The sequence below is a fragment of the Ovis canadensis genome, chromosome 1 (assembly GCF_042477335.2).
Source record: "Ovis canadensis isolate MfBH-ARS-UI-01 breed Bighorn chromosome 1, ARS-UI_OviCan_v2, whole genome shotgun sequence".
In the NCBI taxonomy this organism is placed as follows: domain Eukaryota; kingdom Metazoa; phylum Chordata; class Mammalia; order Artiodactyla; family Bovidae; genus Ovis; species Ovis canadensis.
In genome coordinates this window covers 24,952,501-24,980,235 of record NC_091245.1, presented here as the reverse complement: position 1 = coordinate 24,980,235, position 27,735 = coordinate 24,952,501, and the positions used below count along the sequence as shown (strand labels likewise).

Here is a 27,735-nt window from a genome sequence, read left to right as displayed (position 1 = left end):
GGAGAAGGGGATGACAGAGGATGAGATGGCTGGATTACATCACCGACTTGATGGATGTGAGTTTGAGTGAACTCCGGGAGTCGGTGGTGGACAGGGCAGCCTGGCATGCTGCAATTCATGGGGTGCAAAGAGTTGGACAAGACTGAGGGACTGAACTGAACTGAACTGAACTGAGCTGAACTGAATGGTCTAGTGCTTTTCCCTAGTTTCTTCAATGTAATTTGAATTTGGCAGTAAGGAGTTCATGATCTGAGCCACAGTCATCTCCCAGTCTTGTTTTTGCGGACTGTATAGAGCTTCTCTATCTTTCACTGAGAAGAATATAATCAGTATGATTTCAGTGTTGACCATCTGGTGATGCCCATGTGTAGAGTGTTCTCTTGTGTTGTTGGAAGAGGGTATTTGCTATGACCAGTGCTTTCCTTTGGCAAAACTCTATTAGCCTTTGCCCTGATTCATTCTATATTTCCAGGCCAAATTTGCCTATTACTCCAGGTGTTTCTTGACTTCATACTTTTGCATTCCAGTCCCCTATAATGAAAAGGACATCTTTTTGGGGTGTTAGTCCTTAAAGGTCTTGTAGGTCTTCATAGAACCATTCAACTTTAGTTTCTTCAGCATTACTGGTTGGGTCATAGACTTGGATTACTGTGATATTGAATGGTTTGCCTTGGAAACAAACAGAGATCATTCTGTCGTTTTTGAGACTGCATCCAAGTACTGCATTTTGGACTCTTTTGTTGACCATGATGGCTACTCTGTTTCTTCTAAGGGATTCCTGCCCACAGTAGTAGGTATAATGGTCATTGAGTTAAATTCATCCATTCCAGTCCATTTTAATTTGCTAGTTCCTAGAATGTCGACATTCACTTAATTTCCTGTTAATATTCTATTTGTTCAGTTCATTATAGAAAGTGAGTATTGAAGTTTTCAGCTATTATTTTTGACTTCTCTGTTTGTCCGTTTAATATTCACCGTTTTGTGTTATTTGTTTCGTGGTATCAATGTGCTATTGTATGGACATAGATATTTTTAACTGTTAAGTCTTCTTAATGGCTTGCCTTTTTCATTATAAAATATTCTTTGTTTCTACTAAACAATTTTGTCTTATAGTAAATTTTTCTGATATTAATATCCTATGTACACAGTTATTCCAGCTCACTTTTTTTTGTTTGGTATATTATTTTTCTGTCTTTTACTTTTCAACCTATTTATTCCTTCTACTTTCAACCTATTGCAGTAGAAACTTCCTTCTTCTTACAACCTATCTTCCTTCTACAGATACAGGTGTATCTGTATCTCAGATACATCTGTGGTTGCCCCAGTTTAAAAAAAAAAATCATTCTGACTTATTCTGCCTCCTAATTGGAGTGTCTAGTCCATGTGCATTTGTTGTTATTACTGATGAGCTAAAATCATTTTGCTATCTCCTTTAAATGGTTTATGCCTTCCTCTCTATTTATCCCTCCATTACTGCCTTCTGTTGTGTTAGATAGATATTATCCAGTGAACCACTTAGGCTTCCCAGGTGATGCAATGGTAAAGAATCCATGTGTCAATATAGGAGACTCCATCCTTGGGTTAGGAAGATTCCCTGGAGTAGGAAATGGCAACCCATTCCAGTATTCTTGCCTGGAAAGTTTCATGGACAGGGGAGCCTGGCAGGCTACAATACACGGGGTCACAAACAGTTGAACATGACTGAGTGACTGAACATAAGCACTTAAATCCCTTATTACTAATTTTGCTATATTTTAAGTTTTCTCTTCTTAATGGTTAATTGATAACAGTCTAGTTTGAGTTAATATCAATTAGTTTCAATAATATACATATATTTATTGTCCTAGAAATCACATCTCAATATATTATGTACACTCCATGCAGATTTGTAATTATTGCTTTATGTGGTTGTCTTCTATATCTAGGAGAAAAAAAGTATCTACAAACATAAAATATGCTTATACTATCTTTTGTATTTACCTATCTGGTTACATTTACTGGTGTTCTTTACTTCTTCATGTGTATTTCAGTTATCGTCTAATGTTCTTTCTTTTCAAGTAAAAGAACATCCTGTAATTTTTCTTGCAGAGCAGATATGATTATCTGCTAACGTCTTCATGTCTTTATTTTTTGAAGAATATTTTTGCTGGCTATCAGATATTTTCTTTCAGTACTGTGAATATGTTACCCTTCTGATTTCTGGCATCCATGATTTCTGATGAGAAGTCAGCTATTAATCTTATTGAGGATTCCTTGTACATTATAAGGACTTCCCTTGTGGCTCAGACGGTGAAGCATCTGCCTACAATGCAGGAGACCCAGCCTCGATCCCTGGGTTGGGAAAGTCCTCTGGAGAAGGAAATGGCAATCCACTCCAGTACTCTTGCCTGGAAAATCCCATGGATGGAGGAGCGTGGTAGGCTACAGTCCGTGGGGTCGCGAAGAGTCAGACATGACTGAGTGACTTCACTTGGTCTTGGTCTTGTACGTTATAGGCTGCTCTGATGTTTGTTACTGTGTTCAAGAGCTTTTTGATATTTGATGGTTTGAATCTATCCAAATATGGATCACTCCTTTTCTGTAGGTGGAAGAAGAAAGTAAGAGATTTCAGACTGTTTCTGTCTTTTGGATCTAGCTTTTTATTCCAATCTAGCAACATCTGTTTTTATTGAAATATTTATTTAAAACTAAATGTTAAAAAAAAAAAAACTAAGATCATGGCATGCTGTCTCATCACTTCATGGCAAATAGAAGGGGAAAAAGTGGAAGTAGTGACAGATTTCATATTCTTGCGTTCTGACATCACTGTGGATGGTGACTGCAGCCATGAAATTAAAAGACACTTGCTTCTTGGAAGAAAAGCTAGGACACACCTAGACAGTGTATTATAAAGCAGAAAAACACTTTGCTGACAAAAGTCCATATACTTAAAGTCATGATTTTTCCAGTAGTCATGTACAGATGTGAGAGCTGGACCATAAGAAGGCTGAGCATCAAAGAACTGATGCTTTTGAATTGTGGTACTGGGGAAAACTCTTGAGAGCCCCTTGGACAGCAAGGAGATTGAACCAGTCAATCCTAAAGGAATTTAACCCTGAATATTCATTGGAGGGACTGATGCTGAAGCTGAAGTTCCAGTACTTTGACCACCTGATACGAAGTGCCAACTTATTGGAAAAGACCCTGGTGCTGGGAAAGATTAAAGGCAGGAGGAGAATGGAGCAGTGGAGGATGAGATGGTTAAATAGCATCACTGGCTCAATGGACATGAATTTTAGCAATCTCTGGGAGATAGTAAAGGACAGGGGAGGCTGGCCTGCTGCCATCCATGCGATTGCAAAGAAGCATACATGACTTAGTGACTGAACAGCAATAACAAATAATAGAAGCTTAGATAACTGATTTTCATAATACAGTTTATATTATGTATAAATTAATGAAAATCAATCCATATGTATGTGTACATTTATATTTCCATCTTAGAACTGATTTAACTATGTCCAACAAATTTTGCTTGACATATATTGATTATGATTTAATTTAAAATACTATCACTGTGATAGGGGAACATAGTCAGTATAATACAGATTCCTTTGAAATTTGCTGAGATTTCATTTATGGACCAGTGTAACATCAATTTTGTAAATGTACCATGGGCTTTTGAAAAGGATATATATTCTGTAGGTGTATAAATGAAAAATATTCCATAATTATAACTAGAAATACTTTTAAGTCACATTTTCAAATTGCCTAAATCCTTTCTGGATATTTTCTTGGTTTGTGGAATTGGTGTGTTCAAATTTCTCACTGTATTTCTAAAGTTGTCTCCATGTTTTATTTTGTCCAGGTTTGCTTATGTATTTTGAAGATCTATTATTAGATGTATATTTTTTGATATTTTATATCTTCTTTGATGCAGTTAACTTTTTGCATCATGAAATGTCTCTGTTCATTTCTAGTGAGTTTCTTGATTTGAAGTCTACCTAGTCTGAGATATATATAGCTACATTAGCTTTCTTTTTGATAGTGTCTTTCTTGTTATAAAATTAATAATTCATTGAAAAAATACTCTGTATAACTTAGGGCTCAGTAAATATTTTTGGATGATGATAGTTGAAAGGACAATTTATTTTCAGTCATTCTTTGTTCTTAAGTATGAAAAATTTCTTTATAAGCTATATGCATTTTTATTTTTTTCATGGTATCAGGAAATTTGTGTTTTTTATATATTTTTAATTTAATGAGACAACTGTAAAAGGATTAATTTCCAAAATAGACAAGCATGTCATCAAGTCAATACCAGAAAAACAACCCAATCAAAATTGGGAAAATGACCTAAACGGACATTTCTCCAAAGAAGATATGCAGATGGCTAATAAACACATGAAATGATGCTTGACATAACTCATTATTAGAGAAATGAAAATAAAAACTACAATGAAATATCATCTCACTGGTCAGAATGACCATCATGAAAAAGCTGCAAACATTGAATGTTGAAGAAGGTGTGGAGAAAAGGGAACCCTCTTGCACTCACTGTTGGTGGGAATGTAAATTGATACAGCCACTATAGAAGACAGTATGGAGATTCCTTAAAAAACTAGGAATAAAACCACCATAAGACCCAGCAGTCCCACTGCTACAAACATTGTTATTTTTATCCAGAATAATTTTTGAGTCTATTTATAATATTTAGCCCATTTATATCTAACATGACTATTGACATGTCAGTGTTTAAAATCTACTTTTTGTGTGTGTGTGTTTGTCCTGTATTTTAGATTCCTATTTGTTTTCTTTTCTCCTTTCATATAGGTGGAGGGAACCAGATGACATAAAGGCATGGTCAGCTTATTTCAAGTTTCTGTGTTCAGAATCAGAATGTCATAAATTGGCACTTTGTTGAAATATTACTGGTAATATGAGAAAAACTTTTTTTTTTTTTTCCTGCATACACACAGAGAGAATACTCCTCATAGGAGAGGTGAAGAAGGCCAATAGAGTAGTTACAGAAGACCAAATACCAGATGCTTATTATTATTCAGGACTGTAAACAGTACTCTTGCCTGGAAAATTCCATGGATGGATGAACCTCGTAGGCTACAGTCCACGGAGTCGCAAAGAGTCTGACACGATTGAGCAACTTCACTTTAAAACTTAGTAAAAGCAAAGGCCGCACCTGTTGGACTTACTTTCTGTTCTATTTTATAGCACATACTATAGCCCTTTTTGAATGAATAAGTGATTGAATCAGTCAATAAATGAATTGACTGTAGCTAAGGCAATGGCACCCCACTCCAGTACTCTTGCCTGGAAAATCCCATGGACAGAGGAGCCTGCAGTCCATGGGGTCGCTAAGAGTCGAACACGACTGAGCGACTTCATTTTCGCTTTTCACTTCCATTCATTGGAGAAGGAAATGGCAACTCACTCCAGTGTTCTTGCCTGGAGAATCCCAGGGACGTGGGAGCCTGGTGGGCTGCCGTCTATGGGGTCGCACAGGATTGGACTCGACTGAAGTGACGCAGCAGCAGCAGCAGCAGCAGCAGCAGCAGCAGCAGCAGCATGGTATATTGCAAAGAGGTGCTGCTGCTGGTTAGTCGCTCAGTCATATCTGACTCTTTGCGACCCTTTGGACTGTAGCCCACCAGGCTCCTCTGTCCATGGAGTTTTTCAGGCAAGAATACTGGACTGGATTGCCATTTTCTCCTTTAGGGTATCTTCCTGATCCGGGGAATGAACCCAAGTCTCCTGTGTCTCGTGCGTTGCAGGTAGATTCTTTACCTGCTGAGCCATCAGGAAGGCCCATTCCAAAGAGCAGTACAATGTAATGTGAAGTCTTTGTTTTGGGGACTCCCGCTGGTGCTTTAAAGCATGAACTTAAGCAAGCACTAAAGATACCTGAATCTCAGCTTACTCATTATGGGGTCATGGTGAGGCTTTAATAATATAAAGGATCTGAAATAATTTTGGAACTGTAGACTTTAATACATATTTTCTTTATTTTTAGATACAATATATAGCAATGATTTTAAGATGCTATTATTAATCAAAATCCATTTATAGTGCTCCAGAATTAAAGACAAAATAAAAATCTTGTTTTCCTTTAATGTTGAAATTGCATGTTAATTTAATTTTTCAACCATGAACTTTTGGAGGTCAAAAATAGCTTTTTCATTTTGTGCTGTGTAATTTTTTATTAAGAATTATAACTTATGCTGTACTTTCAAGGTGTATTATCTTCCTATTCTTCCAACCAGGTTTTTTTTCAGTAAACGTTATTGTCTGGGCTCCAAAATCACTGCAGATGGTGATTACAGCCATGAAATTAAAAGACGCTTGCTCCTTGGAAGGAAAGTTATGACCAACCTAGACAGCATTTTAAAAACCAGAGGCATTACTTTGCCAACAAAGGTCCGTCTAGTCAAGGCTATGGTTTTCCCAGTGGTCAGGTATGGATGTGAGATTTGGACTATAAAGAAAGCTGGGCACAGAAGAATTGATGCTTTGGAACTGTGGTGTTGAAGAAGACTCTTGAGAGTCCCTTGGACTGCAAGGAGAGCCAACCAGTCCATCCTAAAGGAGATCAGTCCTGGGTGTTCATTGGAAGAACTGATGTTGAAGCTGAAACTCCAATATTTTGTCCACCTGATGTGAAGAGCTGACTCATTGGAAAAACCCTGATGCTGGGAAAAATTGAGGGCAGGAGGAGAAGGAGATGACAGAGGATGAGATGGTTGGATGGTATCAAACCGACTCAATGGACATGCGTTTGGGTGGACTCCGGGAGTTGGTGATGGACAGGGAGTCCTGGCGTTCTGTGGCTCATGGGGTCACAAAGAGTCAGACATGACTGAGAGACTGAACTGAACTGAACTTATTGTCTAGTGGCTAGAGACATATTGTTTGAATTCAAATCCCAGTTCTGACTCATACTTGCTTACATGGTATATTAGCTTTGGCTAAGTTATTTTATATATTTGTCCCTTGCCTTTTTTCATATGTAAAATGAGGACTGTAGTGGGTCCTACCAGTTGGGGGTTGTTGAAAGAATTAAATATATCAATATACCAAGCATTTGGGACAGTATGTGGCATGTAGAAATGCTCAGAAAATGTTAATTTTCTGTTGAAAATTCATGTTAATATCAGTTATGTATTAGTTAAAATTAATGTTCATATTAATTAGCCTGGAGATAAATATTCATATTTCTATTATTATGAATCCTGCTTTATAGTTGAATAAGCAGAGTTTGTACACAGATTGGGTTAATTTTCCAAGGTCACTTAGTAAGTGACAGAGATAAAACTTGAGTTTAGATCTTCTGATTTTAAGTTCAGTGCTCTCACATAATAAATGTTCCTTCTTCTACAAAAGAAGCTTTAGTAAATATTTTTGAATGATAATATTTGAAAGTACCAATTCCATTGATGAATCTCCTTGGAAATTCTGAAGACAATGAAGCTAGAAAAATTAAAAGCTTTTGATTTTAATTAACTCTTGTTTGTATTTTCCCATCAATGCATTTAAAAAAATAATGTGTCTACTTAACTCAAAGTATCTGATCATCCTGATTCTGGAAGGAGGAGTCAGTCTGGTTCTCAGGCCGTATTTTAATGAGAGCAGACAAAATCACCCTAAGGTTAATTGATCTGGTTTTGAAGGAAGGCTTATCTTGGATCATTTAGATCAATCTTAGAATCAGGCAGCCAAATAACGTTACAGCTGAAAGGAACCTTAGAAGTTAGGTAACTCAATATTCTTATTTTGCAAATGAGACCTTGAGAGGGTAGGTAATTTACCCATTGTTGCACAGTGGGTCAACTGAGCTAGAATTCAGGTCTGCTGATTCCTAGGCTAGTACTCTGTCTACTACAACTGATGCTCAGAAAAAGAAGTAACATGTCAATAGAATTAGTGATTAAGAAATTTAGAACTTTGGTGCATATAAAGTTTAATTCTGAGTGTTCTTTTGGAGAAAGATAGACTAGAGCTCATTTTTTTTTTTTGTGATGACTTATGGATTAAAAAAAAAAAATTAACTGACGTATAGTTCCCTTGTAGCTCAGTTAGTAAAGAATCTGCCTGCAGTGCAGGAGACCTGGGTTTGATCCTTGTGTTGGGAAGATCCCCTGGAGAAGGAAATGGCAACCCACTCCAGTATCCTTGCCTGGAAAATCTCACGGATAGAGGGGCCTGGCGGGCTGCAGTCCATGGGGTCGCAAAGAGTCGGGCACGACTGAGCGACTAACACTAACACTTAATAGTTGACTTACAATGTTGTGTTAATTTCTTCTGTACAGCAAAGTGACCTAGTTACACACACACACACACACACACACACACATATTCTTTTTTAAAAAATTTTTTTCCATTATAGATTATCCCAGGATATTGAATATAATTCTTTGTGCTATTTAGTAAGGCCTTGCTGTTAAAGTAGGATATTGCTGTGCTCTTCAAATGCAGACCATACTGACTTCTCAATCAATTGCTTTGTTGCTTTCTGTAGTTGTGTTTACTCTTCTTTTTCTGGTTTATTAACTAGTTTGGGAATTCATCAGACTCTTTGCTTTTATTTTTGATCCCATCCCAGTGTTAAAATTTTGGGCAACTTACTACTCATTAGAATATTAGGTGGAGAGAGGAGAGACAAAGAATTGGAGTCACACTTAAGTTTTTACACTTTTGATATGCCTGTTTTGTTGGTGGAGGAAATGGAAATTAACTTTATGGTTGTTTCTGATTTTACCATTATTATTTTTATGTAGAAACTACTTCTAATTTTTGTTTAACCCTTAGTCTGCTTGTATATTCTCTTAACATGTTCTGATAAAAGTTTGAAAATGTACAAAATACAGTACAAATTGCATAGCTGGGTTGAAATGAAATAAAATCAAATATATTAGAGGTAACTTGTATAAAGTTCAATACAAAAGACACAGGGTGTTATCATTTTTGTTTTTCTAACTAGGAAACTGAAGTTTGGTTGTGGTTTTTACTTCTTTTAAGGGTGCTTGCCACTTGCTCTATATAGTATACCAACCAGTCTGTCAAAGACACTTGTAGCACAAATTGATCTTCTAGGTTATAATGACAGAAAAAGTTGCTTGTTCCACAGCCTAGAAGAGCTGAAAACTTCCTCTTATCCTGGACTACATTCAGAGTTGGTGGCAGCCTAATGGATTCTGAAAGATGAACCTATAAGTACCAAATGATGACAAATGTCACTGTCAGAGCACATAATATTTAAATGTATGTGCCATCGAGCTTCATGAACTTCTATTAATACCCAGTTCTCTTAAATTTTATTAACAGGTAACCTTGGAAGGGTGGACCAGGTCTCTGAGTTTGAGTATGATTTATTTATTAGGCCGGACACCTGTAATCCTCGCTTCCGAGTCTGGTTCAACTTTACTGTTGAAAATGTGAAAGAATCACAGGTGAGAGAAATAGTGGATCCCTTCAGTGTGGTTTTGGTAAGAAGATTATGCTTTTGTTTTATTTTAGGAATATCAAAATAATGACTATAGTAGAACTATATTCTTTTATATGTACAGTAATGATATTTTATTTCAAGAAGTATAGAATAACAGGTATAATATACTGGCTTTTGTTATCTGTTGGTTATTAAAAATACAAGCAGATTATGTAAGAACACAGTGTTCTTTACGATTGCAGCTTTAGCATGATGTACTAGACTTCCATGGGGGAAGCCTATAAGGAACCACTGGAAGTGACTTGATTATTATACAGTGCTGTTCTGTATATCTTTTCTTCACAGGACTCATTTTACAAAAAGATTTTCTTCACCTATATAACAAGGTGTTTATATCTTAAAAGCAATATGATTCTTATAATTCATCCTGCTTTTCACTTTATTTGGCTATTGCACAACTCAGAGTCAATTTTATAGCCCACGTTAATGACTCTGGAAAAATTTTTTACTTGTGTTTTTGTATACTAACTTTTCTGTTATTCTAATAGTATTTAGGTTGGTGCAAAAGTATTCATGGTTTTGCATTGTTGAACTTTGCCTTTTTATATTGGAATACATTCTTTAATAAAAGTGGTTATTTGAATGCACATTTCTCACTTTGTCTTTTTGCTAATGACTTATTACTTGCTGTTTATTTTATATTTATTTTAGACTAGGGAAATAATATTAGGCAAAAAGCAAAGTTGAGTAATTTTCTTATTCAAGCTCAAAATGGTCATCAAGCAGCAGAGACAATTCGCAACATCAAGAATGCATTTGGTCTAGGAATTGCTAACAAATGTACAGTGCAGTGGTGGTCCAAGAAATTCTGCAAAGGAGACAAGAGCCTTGAAGATGATGAGCGCAGTAGCTGGCTATTGGAAGTTGACAATGACCAACCTGAGAAATTGCCAAAGAACTCAGTGTGGACCATTCTATGGTCATTCAGCATTTGAAGCAAATTGGAAAGATGAAAAATCTCAGTAAGTGGGTACCCATGAGCTGAATGCCAATCAAAAAAAAAAAAAAAGAATCATCATTTTGAACTGTTGTCTCCTTTTATTCTATGCAACCAACTATTTCTTGCTTGGATTGTGTCCTGCAATGACAAGTGGATTTTATAGGACAACCAGTGATGACCATCTCAATTACTGGACCAAGAAGCTCCAAAGCACTTCCTAAAGCCAAACTTGCACCAAAAAAGGTCATGGTCACTGTTTGGTGATCTGCTGCCCATCTGATCCACTGCAGCTTTCTGAATCCAGGTGAAACCATTGCATCTGAGAAATATGTTCAGCAAATCAATGATATACACTGAAAACTGCAATGCCTGCAGCCAGCATTGGTCAACAGAAAGAGCCCAATTCTTTTCCATGAAAACATCCAATTGCACGTTGCACAACCAATGCTTGAAAAGTTGAAAGAGTTAGTCTACAAAGTTTTGCCTCACCCACCATATTCGCTTGACCTCTTTCCAATGGACTACCATTTCTTCAAGCATCTTGACAGCTTTTTGCAGGGAAAAGGCTTACACAACCAGCTGGAGGTAGACAATGCCTTTCAAGTGTTTGTCAGATCCTAAAGCGTGGATTTTTATGCTACAGGAATAAACAAACTTATTTCCCATTGGCAAAAAATGTGTTGATTATAATGGTTTCTATTTTTATTAATAAAGCTGTGATTGAGCCTTGTTATAATGATTTAAAATTCATGGTCTGAAACCACAATTACTTTGCACCAACCTAAATAATATGAGTCTATCTTTAACCACAATTTCTTCATGTGCATTTTGTAACATAAGAGTATATGTTTTACAATCCTGTTCAAAATTGTTTTGAATAAAAATATTGATGAAATTAGAACTAAAGACATACGCTTTTAACAAACTTTGATAAAAATCTAACCCTGAGAAATCAGTTGTTATTGTTACATTGAGACAACTAATTTTGGAAGATTCTGCACAAGCTTTGTGTACATAGTGATAGGATTGTTTTAAGCAGGTGAAAGCATAGTCCTGTAATCTAATATCTGCCTTCTTTCTTCAGGCTTCTTTTTTTCTAGCATATTTGAGAGAGAGTGAGGAGTTTAATTTCCCATCCTAAGTCAATCTAATCTACTTGCTCTTTCACCTGGTTGCTTACTTCTCTCTGTTTCTTTCAACTGCAACTTGAGTCATATGTTAGGTAGGTAATGGTCAGTGTTTGAAATTTAGGGACCCTCACTTGTCTTTGACACAGTGCTCTTCCTGGCATGCTGGCTTCAGCAGAAGAGGGGTTCATGAACAGCCACTTCATTTTACTACCAATTCTTTTAATTTTCTACACCACCACTGACACAGGACTTGGTGTATGTTATGTTTACTGAAATTTAGGGGTAACTAGAAGGAATTATATACATGGGAGAGCTCTGAACATTGTTGGCTAACTATGAATTATCTCAGCTGTTTGGGACAAGAGGGGAAATAAACCTCACACAGATTATTGCTCTACAACAAACTTAGTTCTTTGCTTTGCTTCCTGTTTTACTTACACGCTCATGAGATAATTCCTTTTTCAGTTTTTTACAGTAAGGATATTCCTTCCCTGCAATCACTTTAGGGAAATGTACATTTTATCTACAGGGCTTCACCTGTCCCTAGGATGGTCCCTCTTACTCCAGAAAGACAATCAATAATCCTCAAAGTGCTTTTTTCAAAATCTATGTGACTAAGTCTTGAGAGTATAAATCATAGCAGGAGGCCTTAGCCACATGTATAAGCCTGAGTCTTGGAACTCTAGTTTGGGTTCCCTATGAAGATCTCTCTGCTACCATGACATAAGCATGCAGCCTCTCATTCTTCTACTGGTGTGTTTATCTCATGTCAGCAATTTACAGTTGTCACATACACATACCACTTAAAAAAAGAACAGTAATTCTAAGGCAGCACAGTCAATTCCTATTAAGGAAGGGGAACATTTTCTTTAAAGCAGTATAATCTACATGGTTTTCTAACTTCACAAATGGGATTATTCTTTTTTACTCTTTATCCACAGCTCATGCTTATCTTTCAGCTTGTCTATTCCAGCCAGGAATCCACTCTCTCTTAAGAAATGAGACTTGTTACTTTTCAAGGAATAGAATCTATTCTCATCATATCCTTTCTTAAGTAGAGACTTAGCAGAAGCTCTGAAATTTTATATATATATCTTTTTTTTTTTTTTTTTACTTTGGGCCACATTAAATTCCTAACCTAGTTTTTCTTTCACTTTGGTCTCTATTAAGAGTATCCTTATAGTTTATATGGTCAGATGGAGGCATTGAGGGCAAGGTTGGATGACTAGAGTGTTCGGAAAATGTGTTTCTTAAATTATATGACCTGGGATAATTTTTTGGACAAATTGCTCATACATTTCAAAGTTTATTGTTGTTTGTTCTTCTAGGTGGTTTATATTCACTTTGCTGTTAAAAATGTCTTTTCCAGAGTGTTATAATTTTTATACTACATGTTAAAGTCCTACGGTCTCTTTTGAATCTTTATCTATCAATCAAGGAAGTGAAATGACTGTTTTATTATTATTCTTACAAGAGTTGGTACTGTTTTATGGATGCTTGTTTTTAAAGTTGAAGAAACAAATATTTGCTCTAAGTTCTATCTTCATATCCAGTGTTATCCTACCTTTGTTACAATTAAAAATCATGAACGTGTTTATCTGTTTTCCTGAGGCTGATGCTTTATCAGCCTCTTTCTGTGTGCCATTGCTTCATCAACTGTAATCATATTATATAGTTATGGAAATCTGTCTCAAGAAGGCGTAAAGATTTGCTGGAAAGATACAGTACATATCTCTAGCTCACAGGATATTTGTTTTCATGGTTGTCTACATGAAAGAGAATGATTTTACTATTAAGTTTGACTTGTGAGGTCTGTTTTTATAATGGCTTATCCCATAATCTTTTGCCATCTCTCCAATTTCCGTTAAAATGAGAACTGCATGAATGTAATCTAGTCAGGGACCTTATTTAGGGTTTGGTACTAGCGGGCAAAAGAAATATTGGTCATCAAAGTCTGACTCCACTGAAAATTGAAGCATTGAATATACTGTATAAACAGGTCTAGCTTTTGGATCATCTTCCTTAATGTTTTTTAGCAAGTGATAAATGCTTGAAACATATGGTGTCATATTCCAGGGCTGATATATTAACTCCCAAAGTAGTTGGTAAATAGTATATTTGTAAGAATCTATGATAACTAAACACCCAGGTATCTTTATTGAAAAGTAATTTTCTCTCTTAAAAACGCTATATTAAATATTCTTACATGGAAATTTGTTATTTATGCAGCAGAACACTCATGTGATATGAAAGCAAATCTTCCTATTTAAATACTCATGATAAAACTTTAGCCAATAAGAAGAAATAAAATGATATGCCTGGATTGTTGAAAGAATTTTCTGTCTTCTATATTATCTTTATCTCTTTGAGTTTATTTTTTTCCCCTCTATACTGACTGTAAAAGTATCCAATGCTTACTGTAGTAAATGTGTACAATATAGATATTTATCAGAAGCAGAGAAAATGCACATACATACCCATACTTACACATACCCCCATAATCTTACTAACTAGAAGCAAATACTAATAACTTTTTGGCATATTTACTTCTAGGCTTATTTATTTTCTATTTTATTCTTTAGAGCATAATTAAATTTGTAACATATATACATTTTGTATCTTATAAGGAAACTAAACAGTATTACAAGAAATTTTCTGTCAGTTAAACCATCATAAACATGGCTGTACAATAGTTACGTACTTTTGGACCCTTTCTTTAAATCTTGGGCATAAAGATTGCCTTTTATTATCTGTTGTTATAAATAATACTCTAGGGAACACCTTTATGCATGAAACTTTACCCAGATTTCTTTTCACTTCTTTAGAATAAATTCCTATGAGGAAAATTGATGGGCTAAGTATATAAATATTTTAAAAACTCTTTATTCATGTTTCTAAGTTTCTGCCAGACAGTTTGTATTATTTTTCTATCCTATCAACAGTGAGATGCTTTATTTTGGATTTCTTGGTTTGAATTGTTTAATGAACTCAAAAGTTCATATATTTAGAATAAATTCTTTTTTCTGTCTTACTTGGAAACATCACACAAGTAAATGAGATATAATGCAGTGTTTCAGGTCTCTGGTCAAAAAGGAATTAACTGCATTCAAGTAACAATGTGAGACAACAAAATATACTTATTTATTATTTTGACTCTTTCTTAATTCATCAAACCTATTTTATCTGGGTTTGCCAACAGAGTGTCCTCTGAGTTAGGTAATGCAAAATTAAAAAAAAATTAACGGTGAATTATTGCTTACATTATTATAAACAGCAATGTAGCTTAAATACACACACACACACAGACACACACATACACACACAAACACACACACACTTATATATGGCATGTCCAAAATTTCAAGAGTCTTTTGCTGCTTTGGTCTCCATTCTGGAGATTTCAGCCTCAGTGAAGCTTCATCCTGGCTATGGCTAGACTTGACAATAAACAAAGACAGCAAATTATGGTAGAGAGATCACAGGACAATGGATTCAAACAGACTTGGCTTAATCTCTTGGTACCTCAATTTTCCATCTATAAAACAAAGATGATAATATTACTTCATGTGAGTATTGTGAAAATAAAGGGCAGAATGCATATAAAGAGCCTACCATGATGTTTGGTAGATACAGATTCACTACTTGATGGCTATTGAGTTTACTAAAACACCTCGACAGTAGAAACAATACTAAAACCAGCAAGAGGGAAAACCACCACAACAAATTATTAATATATATTATTGCTACTGTTGGTGGAGGTCTTCCCAGGGGCTCAGTTGATAGAGTCTGCCTGCAACGCAGGAGACTGGGGCTCAATCCCTGGGTCAGGAAGATTCCCTGGAGAAAGAAATGGCTACCCACTCCAATATTCTTGCCTGGAGAATTCCACAGACGGAGGAACCTGGTGGACTACAGTCCATGGGGTCACAAAGACTTGGACACGACTGCATGACTAACACACACACAGTGTTGTTCTGCCCTTTTTCCTTCTTCTTCTTCTTCTAGTCCTTTTCTTCATCTTCCTTCTTTCAAATCTGCTATTGCAAGGTATCATCATCGTCAATATCATCATCAAGCAAGCTTTGACAGTTAAGAATATGGAGTCTATACTGCACATGCCTGACTTCCAGGCCTACCTATATCTGTGATCAACGTCTCCTAACTGCCCCCCTGTTTAATTCTGTCTTTTAGTGTACTCAAAACAGGAAAATGATAGGAATTTTATGATAAAAGTCGTATCATATGATTACTCGGTTAAACTTATGTAGTTAATTTTTGCATGTCAGAGTAAAAGATGGTATCTCTCAAATGATCCACCAGATCCTGCAAAATCATCAGTCTAACTCACCCACTCCACCCTATAACTTACATACATCTTTGAGCACATTTTCTTCTACTTTATGCCTTGCCCACACAGCTTTTCTTTGTGGCACCTCAAACAAGCCAGGCATGATTCTACCTTAAAGCACTGGCTTAGGGCTCCTACTTGCCCGTCTACCAGATATTTGCATAACAAATTTCCTTACTGCCTTTGTCTTTGCTCAACTAATCTCTTCTTAATGAGGCCAATATTAATGACTATCCTTTTTCTCCTCCTTCACACACCCCTCTTACTCTGTTCTACCTTTTCTTTTAGAATCTACTACTTTGTAATATATCATTTAATTAGTTTATTTATTTATGTCTTTTTTTTTTTTTTGTCTCTTTGCCCTTAATAATACAGATAGACTATTTAAAGTTTTCTTAGTGTAGGCCTGATGCAATGATGGTTGTTTAGTCTTACTTGGTCCATACACGGCACTTCTGAAGTATCTACTGAGTGTTTTGGATGTTCGAAGGAGTCTTTCTAATCTATCTGGTTACAGTGAGAACATCTCCCATTGCTGTGTCTTGAAAGCCAGAGTGATCATAGGAATTATCTCATTTGTTTCCCTTCTGTTATGGATCCCATCTTTGTGATGCTAATTGTCCAGTGTCTGAAAACGTCTATTTCAAATATTTTATTTGGTTTTCTAGTTGTTAGTCAGATATGGATCCATTTACTCCATTGTGAATATCAAGGGTTGCTTTTAAGTGTTGCTCAGGTAGGTCTAGAGAGCTGTGGCTTTAGTTTAATCCTGCTACTAAGGTGTGATACTTCTGGAGTCTCCAGTAAAGTGTTAGGATTTGTTTGAGTTTCAATGTCTGCTAGCTCTGTCTGAGTTCTTGGAATTGTTCTACCACGTTCTAGTAATTGTCCTTTGCCTATTTTAATGGAGTCTTACCTTATGTATATATGTATAGCTTTGCATTCAGCCCAAAGAATCAAGTTGAACCCTGTGTTGGTTTTTGAGGTTTTTTTGTGCATAGTTTTGTCTTCTCTGGTGCTCTGTGTTCTATAATTCCAGTCATATCATCACCAACCCAGTTTTGTGAACTCCAATTTCTATTTAACTCAGTGAGATATCCACATTTTGTATGAGTTCCTTTGCCTTGCATCATAGTTCAGAATGTGCCTTAAGAAAGAAATCTTTAGTGATCAAAGGCCTTACTTTATTTCCCCTTCTCAGGGATCAGTCATGAATTATCTGCTGTCCACTGTCTAAAAAATATGTTTTATATTTTTTGGCCCAAAATTATAGTTGTTTGTGGCGAGAGGGTAAATTTAATACCACATAATCCATTGTGGCTTGAAGCAGACCATGACTGTGTTTTCTTTTCAGCAATACAGACCACAAAATAATAGAAAGTCCAGGATACATGCAAGCAAAGAAAAGAGAGAGATTCTTCATAAAATATTCTTGTGAAGTCTGTGCTTAGTGTATCTCAGTGAAAAAGCTACAAAGAGATCGTCGTTAGATAATAGGATGAGTGAAAGAAAATGGAAGGAATTGCAATTATTGTAACTATTGGAAATATCAAGGTGTAGAGTATGACTATGGGGACAGCTAGAAATATATAATGAATATATAATGAAGTTATTATGTGTAAAATATTGGAGAGGAAGAATTCAAAGTGCCAAGGTGTTAAGTGCAAAGATTGTCTCTGTATATATTGGAGAAATGTCAGTGAGGTGTGAACAATAGTCCTTGAAAAATGAGAAGGGATGACAGAGGAATACAAAGATAACATCAGTAAGAGAGATAGTAAAGGGATAATCTGATAAAATGAGATTCAAACTATGTTTTCAGAAGTGAAAGCTTAATATTATAAAGATGTCTGTTCTCCCCAAATCACCCTTTAATACAATTTCAATCATTTTCTTCCTCCTCAATTTATTTTTCATAGAACTTGACAAGCTAATTCTAAATTCATGTAGAAAAGCAAAAGGTCAAAAAAATAGCTAAGCTAGGATTTCCTAGGAGGTCCAGGAGTTAAGACTTTGCCTTTCAATGCAGGGAATGTGGGTTTGACCCCTGTTTGGGGAGCTAAGATCCCACATGCCCTGGAGCCAAAAAACCAAAACATAAAACAGAAGCAATATTGAAACAAATTCAATATTGACTTTTTAAAAGGGGTCCACATTAAAAAAAAAAGTCTTAAAAATAATTACTCTCAAGAGTCTTTTCCAACACCACAGTTTGGAACTTGTTACTAAGTTTAAAAAGTATACTTGAAATTGTTTATAATTGTATATGTAATTATATGTATATGTATAATCATGATATACATATACCAGTGCATTTGTGTGTTTATGACTGCAAGGAGATCCAACCAGTCCATTCTAAAGGAGATCAGTCTTGGGTTGTTCTTTGGAAGGAATGATGCTAAAGCTGAAACTCTAGTATTTTGGCCACCTCATGTGAAGAGTTGACTCATTGGAAAAGACTCTGATGCTGGGAGGGATTGAGGGCAGGAGGAGAAGGGGACGACAGAGGATGAGATGGCTGGATGGCATCACCGACTTGATAGACATGAGTGTGAGTGAACTCCGAGAGTTGGTGATGGACAGGGAGGCCTGGCGTGCTACAATTCATGGGGTCGCAAAGAGTTGGACATGACTGAGCAACTGAACTGAACTGAACTGAATGTTAGTGTATTTATTCATTATATCAGTTAATCCAGGCACTAGTATCATAATTTAAAATGATAGCATTCAAATATAAACTTAGCTGGTAGTATACTTAGTAGTATTTATTAAATATGCATTTCACTACTGTGATAGTCATAAGTAATTTTCATTTTGCTAAATTCAATAACATATTACACTCATTATCTTAATTTATCTTGCATTTGATATAACAGTTTGTGGTTGGAAATTGTTACCTTGGCTCTCCTGGTATTTCTCTTTTTTGGTTATCCTTGCATCTGCTTGCTCATTTCTTCTGATCCTCCTTCATGGGTTTCTCAGCTATAAAATCCTTTTTTTTATATGATTCCATCTCATACCATTACATCTTACATTTTTTTCCATATTCTCAAATCTATCTACACTCTCAAATCTCTTCTGGTATTAAAACTCCTAGTTTTCACTGCCTTTTCAGTGGATTTTACCACCGCCTCATGGGTCTCTCAAACTCATCATTTGTAAAAGTGAACTTTTTTTTAATTTTTTTATTTATTTTTTTTTATTTTAGTTTTTTATTTTTTAAATTTTAAAATCTTTAATTCTTACATGCATTCCCAAACATGAACCCCCCTCCCACCTCCCTCCCCATAACATCTTTCTGGGTCATCCCCATGCACCAGCCCCAAGCATGCTGCATCCTGCGAAAAGTGAACTTTTTATCTTACCATTTCAGTTTTCTGCTTCTACCAACTCTACATTCCAGTGAATGTACTACTATTACATGTAGTAGTTACTACATGTAACTACTATGTAATTACTATTTCAGTTTTTATTGATCACTTATGCTGTACCAGTATTGTAGTAAATGTTTATAATGTAATCTTCCCAACAACTCTGAAAAGTTGGTATTATTATTATCTTCATTTTATAGATGGCAAAATAAAATTTGCCCTTGGTTTTAATACCTTTAAAATAATTTCCTAAATTTGTCTATCTCTGCTACAATCATTCCAGTTCAGTCTGTTATCTTATGTTGCCTGACTTATTATGGCAATTTTCTTTTAACATGTAGCTTTGTCCAGAATCTTGTGCTATTTAAGTCCATCTTTCATACTACAGCTGGAGCATTCTATGTATATTATGAATTTGACCTTGCCAGTCCACTGCCAATCTTCTTAACAAGGGTCCTATTGCCTATTAAAGTCCAAACTTCTTAGCTTGGCATATGGTCCTTTTCATGATCTGGCTCCTATTTTTAGTCTGCCTTGCCACGAATTCTTATTGGCCTTCTTATAATTTCCTACAGAGAGTGTGTTGTTTCACACCTCCTTGCATCTTGCTATCTCTTTCCAATAATGCCCTTCATCATTTCCTAATTTGGATTAAGTACAAGCTTTGGAATCAGATTGCCAGGGTTTGTATTCTAATTCAGCTGTTTACTATGTGACTTTGGCAAGATATCTTATGCTCTCAGTGACTCAGTTGCTTACCTGACTGATATAATATATACAAAGCTATTGAAGTTTTTCCTGACACAAAGAAACTGCTCTATAAATGTTACTTCTCTTGCCTTTAATACTCAACAACTATTTATGGTGTACTGATGACATGTCAAAAACTTTTCTGTGTGCTCAGGATCAGCATTGAGTAAGACAGAAAAGGTTCTTCTATTTTGGGGAAGCTTGTGTTCTATTATAAAAGGAAAGACAATAAGTAGAAGTAAACAAACAAATAAGATATTTTTAAAAAGTGGCAAATGCTACCATAGTGTTTTTATCTACTGAAGGAGTTTTGCTGACGGTTCCAATTTTTGGCAGTTATGAATTAAGCTCCTATAAATATTTCTGTACTTTTTAGTATTTATAAATATAAGTTTTTATTTCACTTGTGTAAGTACTTGGGGGTAGCACTGCTTGTTCATATGGTTAAGTATGTGTTTAACTTCATAAGTAACCAATAAACTGTTTGCCAAAGAGGTTGTATCAGTTTGCCTTTCCATTAGCAATTTATGAGAGCCCTAGTCCCAGCCATTCTAATAGATATGTAGTTGAGTATCATTGTGATTTTAGTTTGACTTTGAAAATGTTTTCTTTTTTTTTCTTGCCGTCTGTTTGTATTCTTTGATGAGGTTATCTGTTCAGAAATTTTTAATATTTTAATTTGAGTTGTTCTGTTATATTATTATTAAGCTTTGAGAGTTTCTTATATGTTCTGGATATAAGTAATAGATAATGTGTTTTGCACATATTTTTTTCCCACACTAGGGTTGACTTTTTTTTCATTAGCAGTACCTTTCACAGAACAAATTGGTAATTTTTGTAAAGCCGTTTATCATTTTTTTTCTTGTATGAGTCATGCATTTGAATGATGTTAATTCTAAAAATATTTTGTATTATTGAAGGTAACAAAATTATTTCCTATATTTTCTTCTAAAAGTTTCATGGTTTTAGATTTTAAATTTAGGTTTATGATCCATTTTTATTTATTTTTAAATCTTTTATTGAAGTATACTTGATTTACAATATTATGTTAGTTTTAAGTGTATAGTATAGTTATTCAATATTTTTATAGATTATCCACTTAAAGTTATTATAAAATATTTATTATATGCCTTTCACTGTATAATATATCCTTGTAAGATACTTATTTTATACATAATAGTTTGTGCCTGCTAATCACCTACCCTTAAATTGCCCTCCCCATTCTATCTCTGTACTGGTAACTACTAGTTTCTTCTCTATATTTGTGAGTCTGTTTCTGTTTTGATATATTCATTCATTTGTTTTATTTTTTAGGTTCCACACATAAGTGATAACATACACTATTTCTCTTTCTCTGTCTGACTTATTTCACTAAGCATAATACTTTCCAGTTCTGTCCATCTTGTAGCAGATGGGAAAATTCCTTGTTTTTTGTGTCTGAGTGAATACCAGACCACCTGACCTGCCTCTTGAGAAACCTATATGCAGCTCAGGAAGCAACAGTTAGAACTGGACATGGAACAACAGACTGGTTCCAAATAGGAAAAGGAGTACGTCAAGGCTGTAAATTGTCACCCTGCTTATTTAACTCATATGCAGAGTGCATCATGAGAAACGCTGGGCTGGAAGAAGCACAAGCTGGAATCAGGATTGTCGGGAGAAACATCAATAACCTCAGATATGCAGAAGACACCACCCTTATAGCCGAAAGTGAAGAGAAACTAAAAAGCCTCTTGATGAAAGTGAAAGAGGAGAGTGAAAAAGTTGGCTTAAAGCTCAACATTCAGAAAATGAAGATCATGGCATCTGGTCCCATCACTTCATGGCAAATAGATAGGGAAACAGTGGAAACAGTGGCTGATTTTATGTTTCTGGGCTCCACAATCACTGCAGATGGTGACTGTAGCCATGAAATTAAAAGATGCTTACTCCTTGGAAGGAAAGTTATGACCAACCTAGATAGCATATTCAGAAGCAGAGACATTATTTGGCCAACAAAGGTCCGTCTAGTCAAGGCTATGGTTTTTACTGTGGTCATGTATGGATGTGAGAGTTGGACTTGAAGAAAGCTGAGCACCAAAGAATTGATGCTTTTGAACTGTGGTGTTGGAGAAGACTCTTGACAGTCCCTTGGACTGAAAGATTTCCAACCAGTCCATCTTAAAGATCAGTCCTGGATGTTCATTGGAAGGACTGATGCTAAAGCTCAAACTCCAATATTTTGGCCATCTCATGTGAAGAGTTGACTCATTGGAAAAGACCCTGATGTTGGGAGGGTTTGGGGGCAGGAGGAGAAGGGGATGACAGAGGATGAGATGGCTGGATGGCATCGCCAACTCATTGTACATGAGTTTGAGTGAACTCTGGGAGTTGGTGATGGACAGGGAGGCCTGGCGTGCTGTGATTCATGGGGTCGCAAAGAGTCAGATACAACTGAGCGACTGACCTGAACTGAACTGAATATTCCATTGTATGTATATTTCACATCTTCTTTATCCATTCATCTGTTGATGGCCACTTAGGTTGCTTCCATGTATTGACTGTTGTAAATAATGCTGAAGTGAACCCTGCTTATTTAACTTATATGCAGAGTACATCATGAGAAATGCTAGACTGGAAGAAACACAAGCTGGAATCAAGATTGCCAGGAGAAATATCAATAACCTCAGATATGCAGATGACACCACCCTTATGGCAGAAAGTGAAGAGGAGCTAAGAAGCCTCTTGATGAAAGTGAAAGAGGAGAGTGAAAAAGTTGGCTTAAAGCTCAACATTCAGAAAACGAAGATCATGGCATCTGGTCCCAACACTTCATGGCAAATAGATGGAGAAACAGTGGAAACAGTGTCAGACTTTATATTTTTGGGCTCCAAAATCATTGCAGATGGTGACTGCACCCAATAAATTAAAAGACACTTACTCCTTGGAAGAAAAGTTATGACCAGCCTAGATAGCATATTCAAAAGCAGAGACATTACTTTGCCGACTAAGGTCCGTCTAGTCAAGGCTATGGTTTTTCCTGTGGTCATGTATGGATGTGAGAGTTGGACTGTGAAGAAAGCTGAGCGCTGAAGAATTGATGCTTTTGAAGTGTGGTGTTCGAGAAGACTCTTGAGAGTCCCTTGGACTGCAGGGTGATCCAACCAGTCCATTCTGAAGGAGATCAGCCCTGGGATTTCTTTGGAAGGAATGATGCTAAAGCTGAAACTCCTGTACTTTGGCCACCTCATGCGAAGAGTTGACTCACTGGAAAAGACTTTGATGCTGAGAGGGATTGGGGGCAGGAGGAGAAAGGGACGACCGAGGATGAGATGGCTGGATAGTATCACTGACTCGATGGACATGAGTCTGAGTGAACTCTGGGAGTTGGTGATGGACAGGGAGGCCTGGCGTGCTGTGATTCATGGGGTCGCAAAGAGTCAGACACGACTGAGCGACTGAACTGAACATTGAAGTGTATATATCTTTTGAATTAGTGTTTTTTGTTTTATTCTTATATAATGAAGGAATTAGATTTCTGGGTCATATGGTAATTCTATTTTTAGTTTTTTGAGCAACCTGCATGTACTAGGGCTCCATTTTCTCCACATTGTCACTAACATCTGTAATTTTTGGTCTTTATGATGATAGTCATTCTGACAGATGTGAGATGAAATCTTGCTGTGGTTTTGATTTGCATTTCCCTGGTTATTAGATTGAACCCGGGTCACCCGCATTGTAGGCAGATGCTTTACTGTCTGAGTTATTAGTAATGTTGAGCATCTTTTCATGTGTCTATTAGCCTTTGGTATGTCTTCTTTGGAAAAATGTCTTTTCAGGTCTTCAACCCATTTTTTTTTTGATTATCTTTTTGACATTGAGTTGTGTATGTTGCTTATATATGTTGTATATAAGTTTTTAAGTTTAATTTGGTCCCATTTCTTGATTTCTGTTCTTGCATTTTTGGCCTTAGGAGAGAGATCCAAAAAAATATTGCTATGATAAGCCAAAGTATTCTGCCTGTGTTTTTTTCAGGGAGTTATATGTTTTCCAGTCTTATATATAGGTCTTTAATTTATTTTGTGTTTATTCTTGCATTTTGTATGAGAAAATTTTCTAAATTCATTCTCTAAGATCGCACTGGCCAGTTTTCCTAGTCCCTCTTATTAAAGAGACTGTGTTTTCTCTATTGTATATTCTAGCTTCATTTGTAGTAGATTAATTGAGAAGGAAATGGCAACCCCCTCCAGTATTCTTGCCTGGAGAACCCCATGGACAGAGGAACCTGGTGGACCACAGCCCATGTGGTTGCAAAGAGTCGGGCACAACTGAGCAACTAACACTGCTACTAATTGACCATAAAGTAAGTGAAGTGAAGTTGCTCAGTCGCATCCAACTTTTTGCAACCCCATGGACTGTAGGCTAGCAGGCTCCTCCATCCATGGGATTGTCCAGCAAGAGTTCTGGAGTGGGGTGCCATTTCCTTCTCCATGGTATCTTCCCAACCCAGGGACCAAACCTGGGTCTCCCACATTGCAGGCAGTGTCTTTACCCTCTGAGCCACTATGGAAGCCCAAATTGACCATACGTGAATGGATTTATTACTGGGCTCTCTGTTTTGTTCAGTTGATGTATATGTCTGTATTTGTGCCGCCTCCCCCCGCCCCCCGCTGGCACTCAGAGTGGTATGGCAGAATCACTAAGTTACGAAAGATGGTAGATCAGCTTTTCTGTAAAAAATTTGCTGAAGCCTTAGGGAGCACAGAAGCTAAGGCTGTACCTTACCAGAAATTTGAAGCACACCCTAATGACCTCTACATGGAAGGACTGCCAGAAAACATTCCTTTTAGAAGTCCCTCGTGGTATGGGATCCCAAGGCTGGAAAAAATTATTCAAGTGGGCAGTCGAATTAAATTTGTTATCAAAAGACCAGAGCTTCTGACGCACAGCACTACTGAAGTTACTCAGCCCAGAACGAATACACCAGTCAAAGAAGATTGGAATGTCAGAATTACCAAGCTATGGAAGCAAGTGGAAGAGATTTTTAATTTGAAATTTGCTCAAGCTCTTGGACTCACAGAGGCGGTAAAAGTACCATACCCGGTGTTTGAATCAAACCCCGAGTTCCTTTATGTAGGCTTGCCAGAAGGAATTCCCTTTCGAAGCCCTACCTGGTTTGGAATTCCAAGACTGGAAAGGATTGTCTGTGGAAGTAATAAAATCAAGTTTGTTGTTAAAAAACCTGAACTAGTTATTTCCTACTTGCCTCCTGGAATGACTAGTAAAATTAACACTAAAGCTTTGCAGTCGACGAAAAGGCCACGAAGCCCTGGGAGTAATTCGAAAGTTCCTGAAATTGAGGTCACTGTGGAAGGCCCTAATAACAGCAATCCTCAAACCTCAGCCGTTCGAACCCCTACCCAGACGAATGGTTCTAATGTTCCCTTCAAGCCTCGAGGGAGAGAGTTTTCCTTTGAGGCCTGGAATACCAAAATCACAGACCTAAAACAGAAAGTTGAAAATCTTTTCAGTGAAAAATGTGGTGAAGCTCTTGGCCTTAAACAAGCTGTGAAAGTGCTGTTTGCGTTAGAGTCTTTCCCAGAAGACTTTTATGTGGAAGACTTACCCGAGGGTGTGCCATTCCGACGACCGTCTACTTTTGGCATTCCAAGGCTGGAGAAGATACTCAGAAACAAAGCCAAAATTAAGTTCATCATTAAAGAGCCAGAAATGTTTGAGACTGCAATTAAGGAAAGCACCTCCTCATCTAAGAGCCCTCCTAGAAAAATCAATTCATCACCCAGTGTTAATACTACTGCATCAGGTGTTGAAGACCTTAACATCATTCAGGTGACAATTCCAGACGATAATAATGAAACACTATCAAAGGTTGAAAAAGCTCGACAGTTAAGAGAGCAAGTTAATGACCTCTTCAGTCAGAAATTTGGTGAAGCCATTGGGATGGGTTTCCCCGTGAAGGTTCCCTACAGGAAAATCACAATTAACCCTGGCTGTGTGGTGGTTGATGGCATGCCCCCCGGAGTGTCATTCAAAGCCCCCAGCTATCTGGAAATCAGCTCCATGAGAAGGATCTTAGATTCTGCTGAGTTCATTAAATTCACAGTCATTAGACCATTTCCAGGACTTGTGATTAATAACCAGTTGGTTGATCAGAATGAGTCAGAAAGCCCAGTGATCCAAGAATCAGCTGAGCCAACCCAATTGGAGGTTCCTGCAACCAAAGAAATAAAGGAGACTGATGGAAACTCCCAAATCAAACAAGAACCAGACCCTACGTGGTAGAACTCGTCCTTCCCAGGCTTAAAGTATCAGTGGGTGAGAAGAGCTTTTTGGACCTGTTACTGCCCCAGGCTGTGTAATACTTGTATAACAGATATACCTTCTATACAAACATTTTTTTCTACTTTTAGATAGAAATGTCTACTTTTTCAGCAGTTCTGTGAATTGAATTAAAGAGCAGAGTGACTGTAGATTCGGAATGGCTGGTTTCCTTGGGAATGTATTATAAGGATTTTACAGCAGTGCTGGAAAAAACGACAGGGAAAATAACAGGGGTGGAGCTCATCAGATTTTTTACATATTCAGCAGAGCCTTCAGCGATGGTGTTTGCTTTTCAATCAAGTGAAGATATCTCCTACTGGAACATCTCAGCTTCGGCAGTGAAGAAAACCCCTGTGATATAGTTCAGCTCTTTAGTTTTTCTATTGGAGAAAATCATTTAAATGATCCTTTTGTTCACGGCTCTCCTTAATGACTGAGTGAACAGTTAGTATCTGTATATTTGACTAAACCTTTTCCTAAGCTCTCTATCATGGTTCATATGTTTTTTATCATCATTAAAACACAACCATCAGGATCAGCTAACAGCCAGTAAGAGGTCGGTAATCTCCGCGTGTGGCTTATAGATGGAACACAGAGAACCTCTTCCATCCACATTTACTTTTCATCCAAATAAAATGCATGGCGTACCAGAAGTTTGAGGTCAGGTATGAGTGTTGGGGCGAGCTGAACGACACTAGAGCCTCATTGCCATGAGCCCAGTCGTGGTGTGGAATTCTTTGGAACACCACCCCAGCTCGGCTCAGAACTTGGGGAGGGGGGGGTTTCGTTGCCTTCATTACTCTGCGGTTGAACCAGTGACACTGAGGCCCAGTGTGGGCAGTGAGGGGTCAGTCAGCTGACCAGGCACCCTCTGACATTCTGTGCCATTTGTAGGAGAATCTTACGTGTGTTGAGATTTCACCAACAGTAAGAGATGTAAAATACCAGCTATACAAAAAGCTAGAGTATGTGATGGCATAGAGTTTTCATTAGCTTTATCACAATATTCACGATGGAGAATTATATTACATGGTAGCAGAAATAGGCATTTTTATGTGTTGCTTATATTTTACCTCAAATTAAATTGTAGATATAGGGTAATAAAATCCATCCATGCCTTTCCAAAAAATAAATAAATAAATAAATAAAAACCTTGCTATTTTGTTCAGATTTTGATTGAAATTGTGTTGAATCTTTACATATGCAGGAGAGTTTGACATCTTGACTTTTAATGCTGTTGTTTCTTTCAATCCAGAAACAATGTCTATTTCTCCATTTATTTGTATCTTGTTTGATCACTTTCATCATTTTTTTGTTTGTTTTTAGGATTTTTTTCCTCATTCATGTATCACATATATTTTGTTGTATTTATGCCTAAG

At 36.7% G+C, this 27,735-nt stretch overlaps 2 protein-coding genes across 2 annotated transcripts in view; both read left to right on the top strand.

Annotated features, from left to right (window-relative positions):
• Nucleotides 1–27,735, top strand: part of AGBL4 (AGBL carboxypeptidase 4) — a 1,455,026-nt gene that overhangs the window by 229,817 nt on the left and 1,197,474 nt on the right. Inside the window, exon 3 of the mRNA XM_069590969.1 lies at nucleotides 9,316–9,440. Coding sequence (XP_069447070.1) covers nucleotides 9,316–9,440 — 125 coding nt within the window. The remainder of the gene's footprint in view (nucleotides 1–9,315; nucleotides 9,441–27,735) is intronic.
• Nucleotides 24,700–27,009, top strand: LOC138423347 (general transcription factor II-I-like). Its single transcript, XM_069559288.1, has one exon. It carries the CDS (start codon nucleotides 24,728–24,730, stop codon nucleotides 26,315–26,317), a length of 1,590 nt encoding a protein of 529 aa, XP_069415389.1. The 5' UTR covers nucleotides 24,700–24,727; the 3' UTR covers nucleotides 26,318–27,009.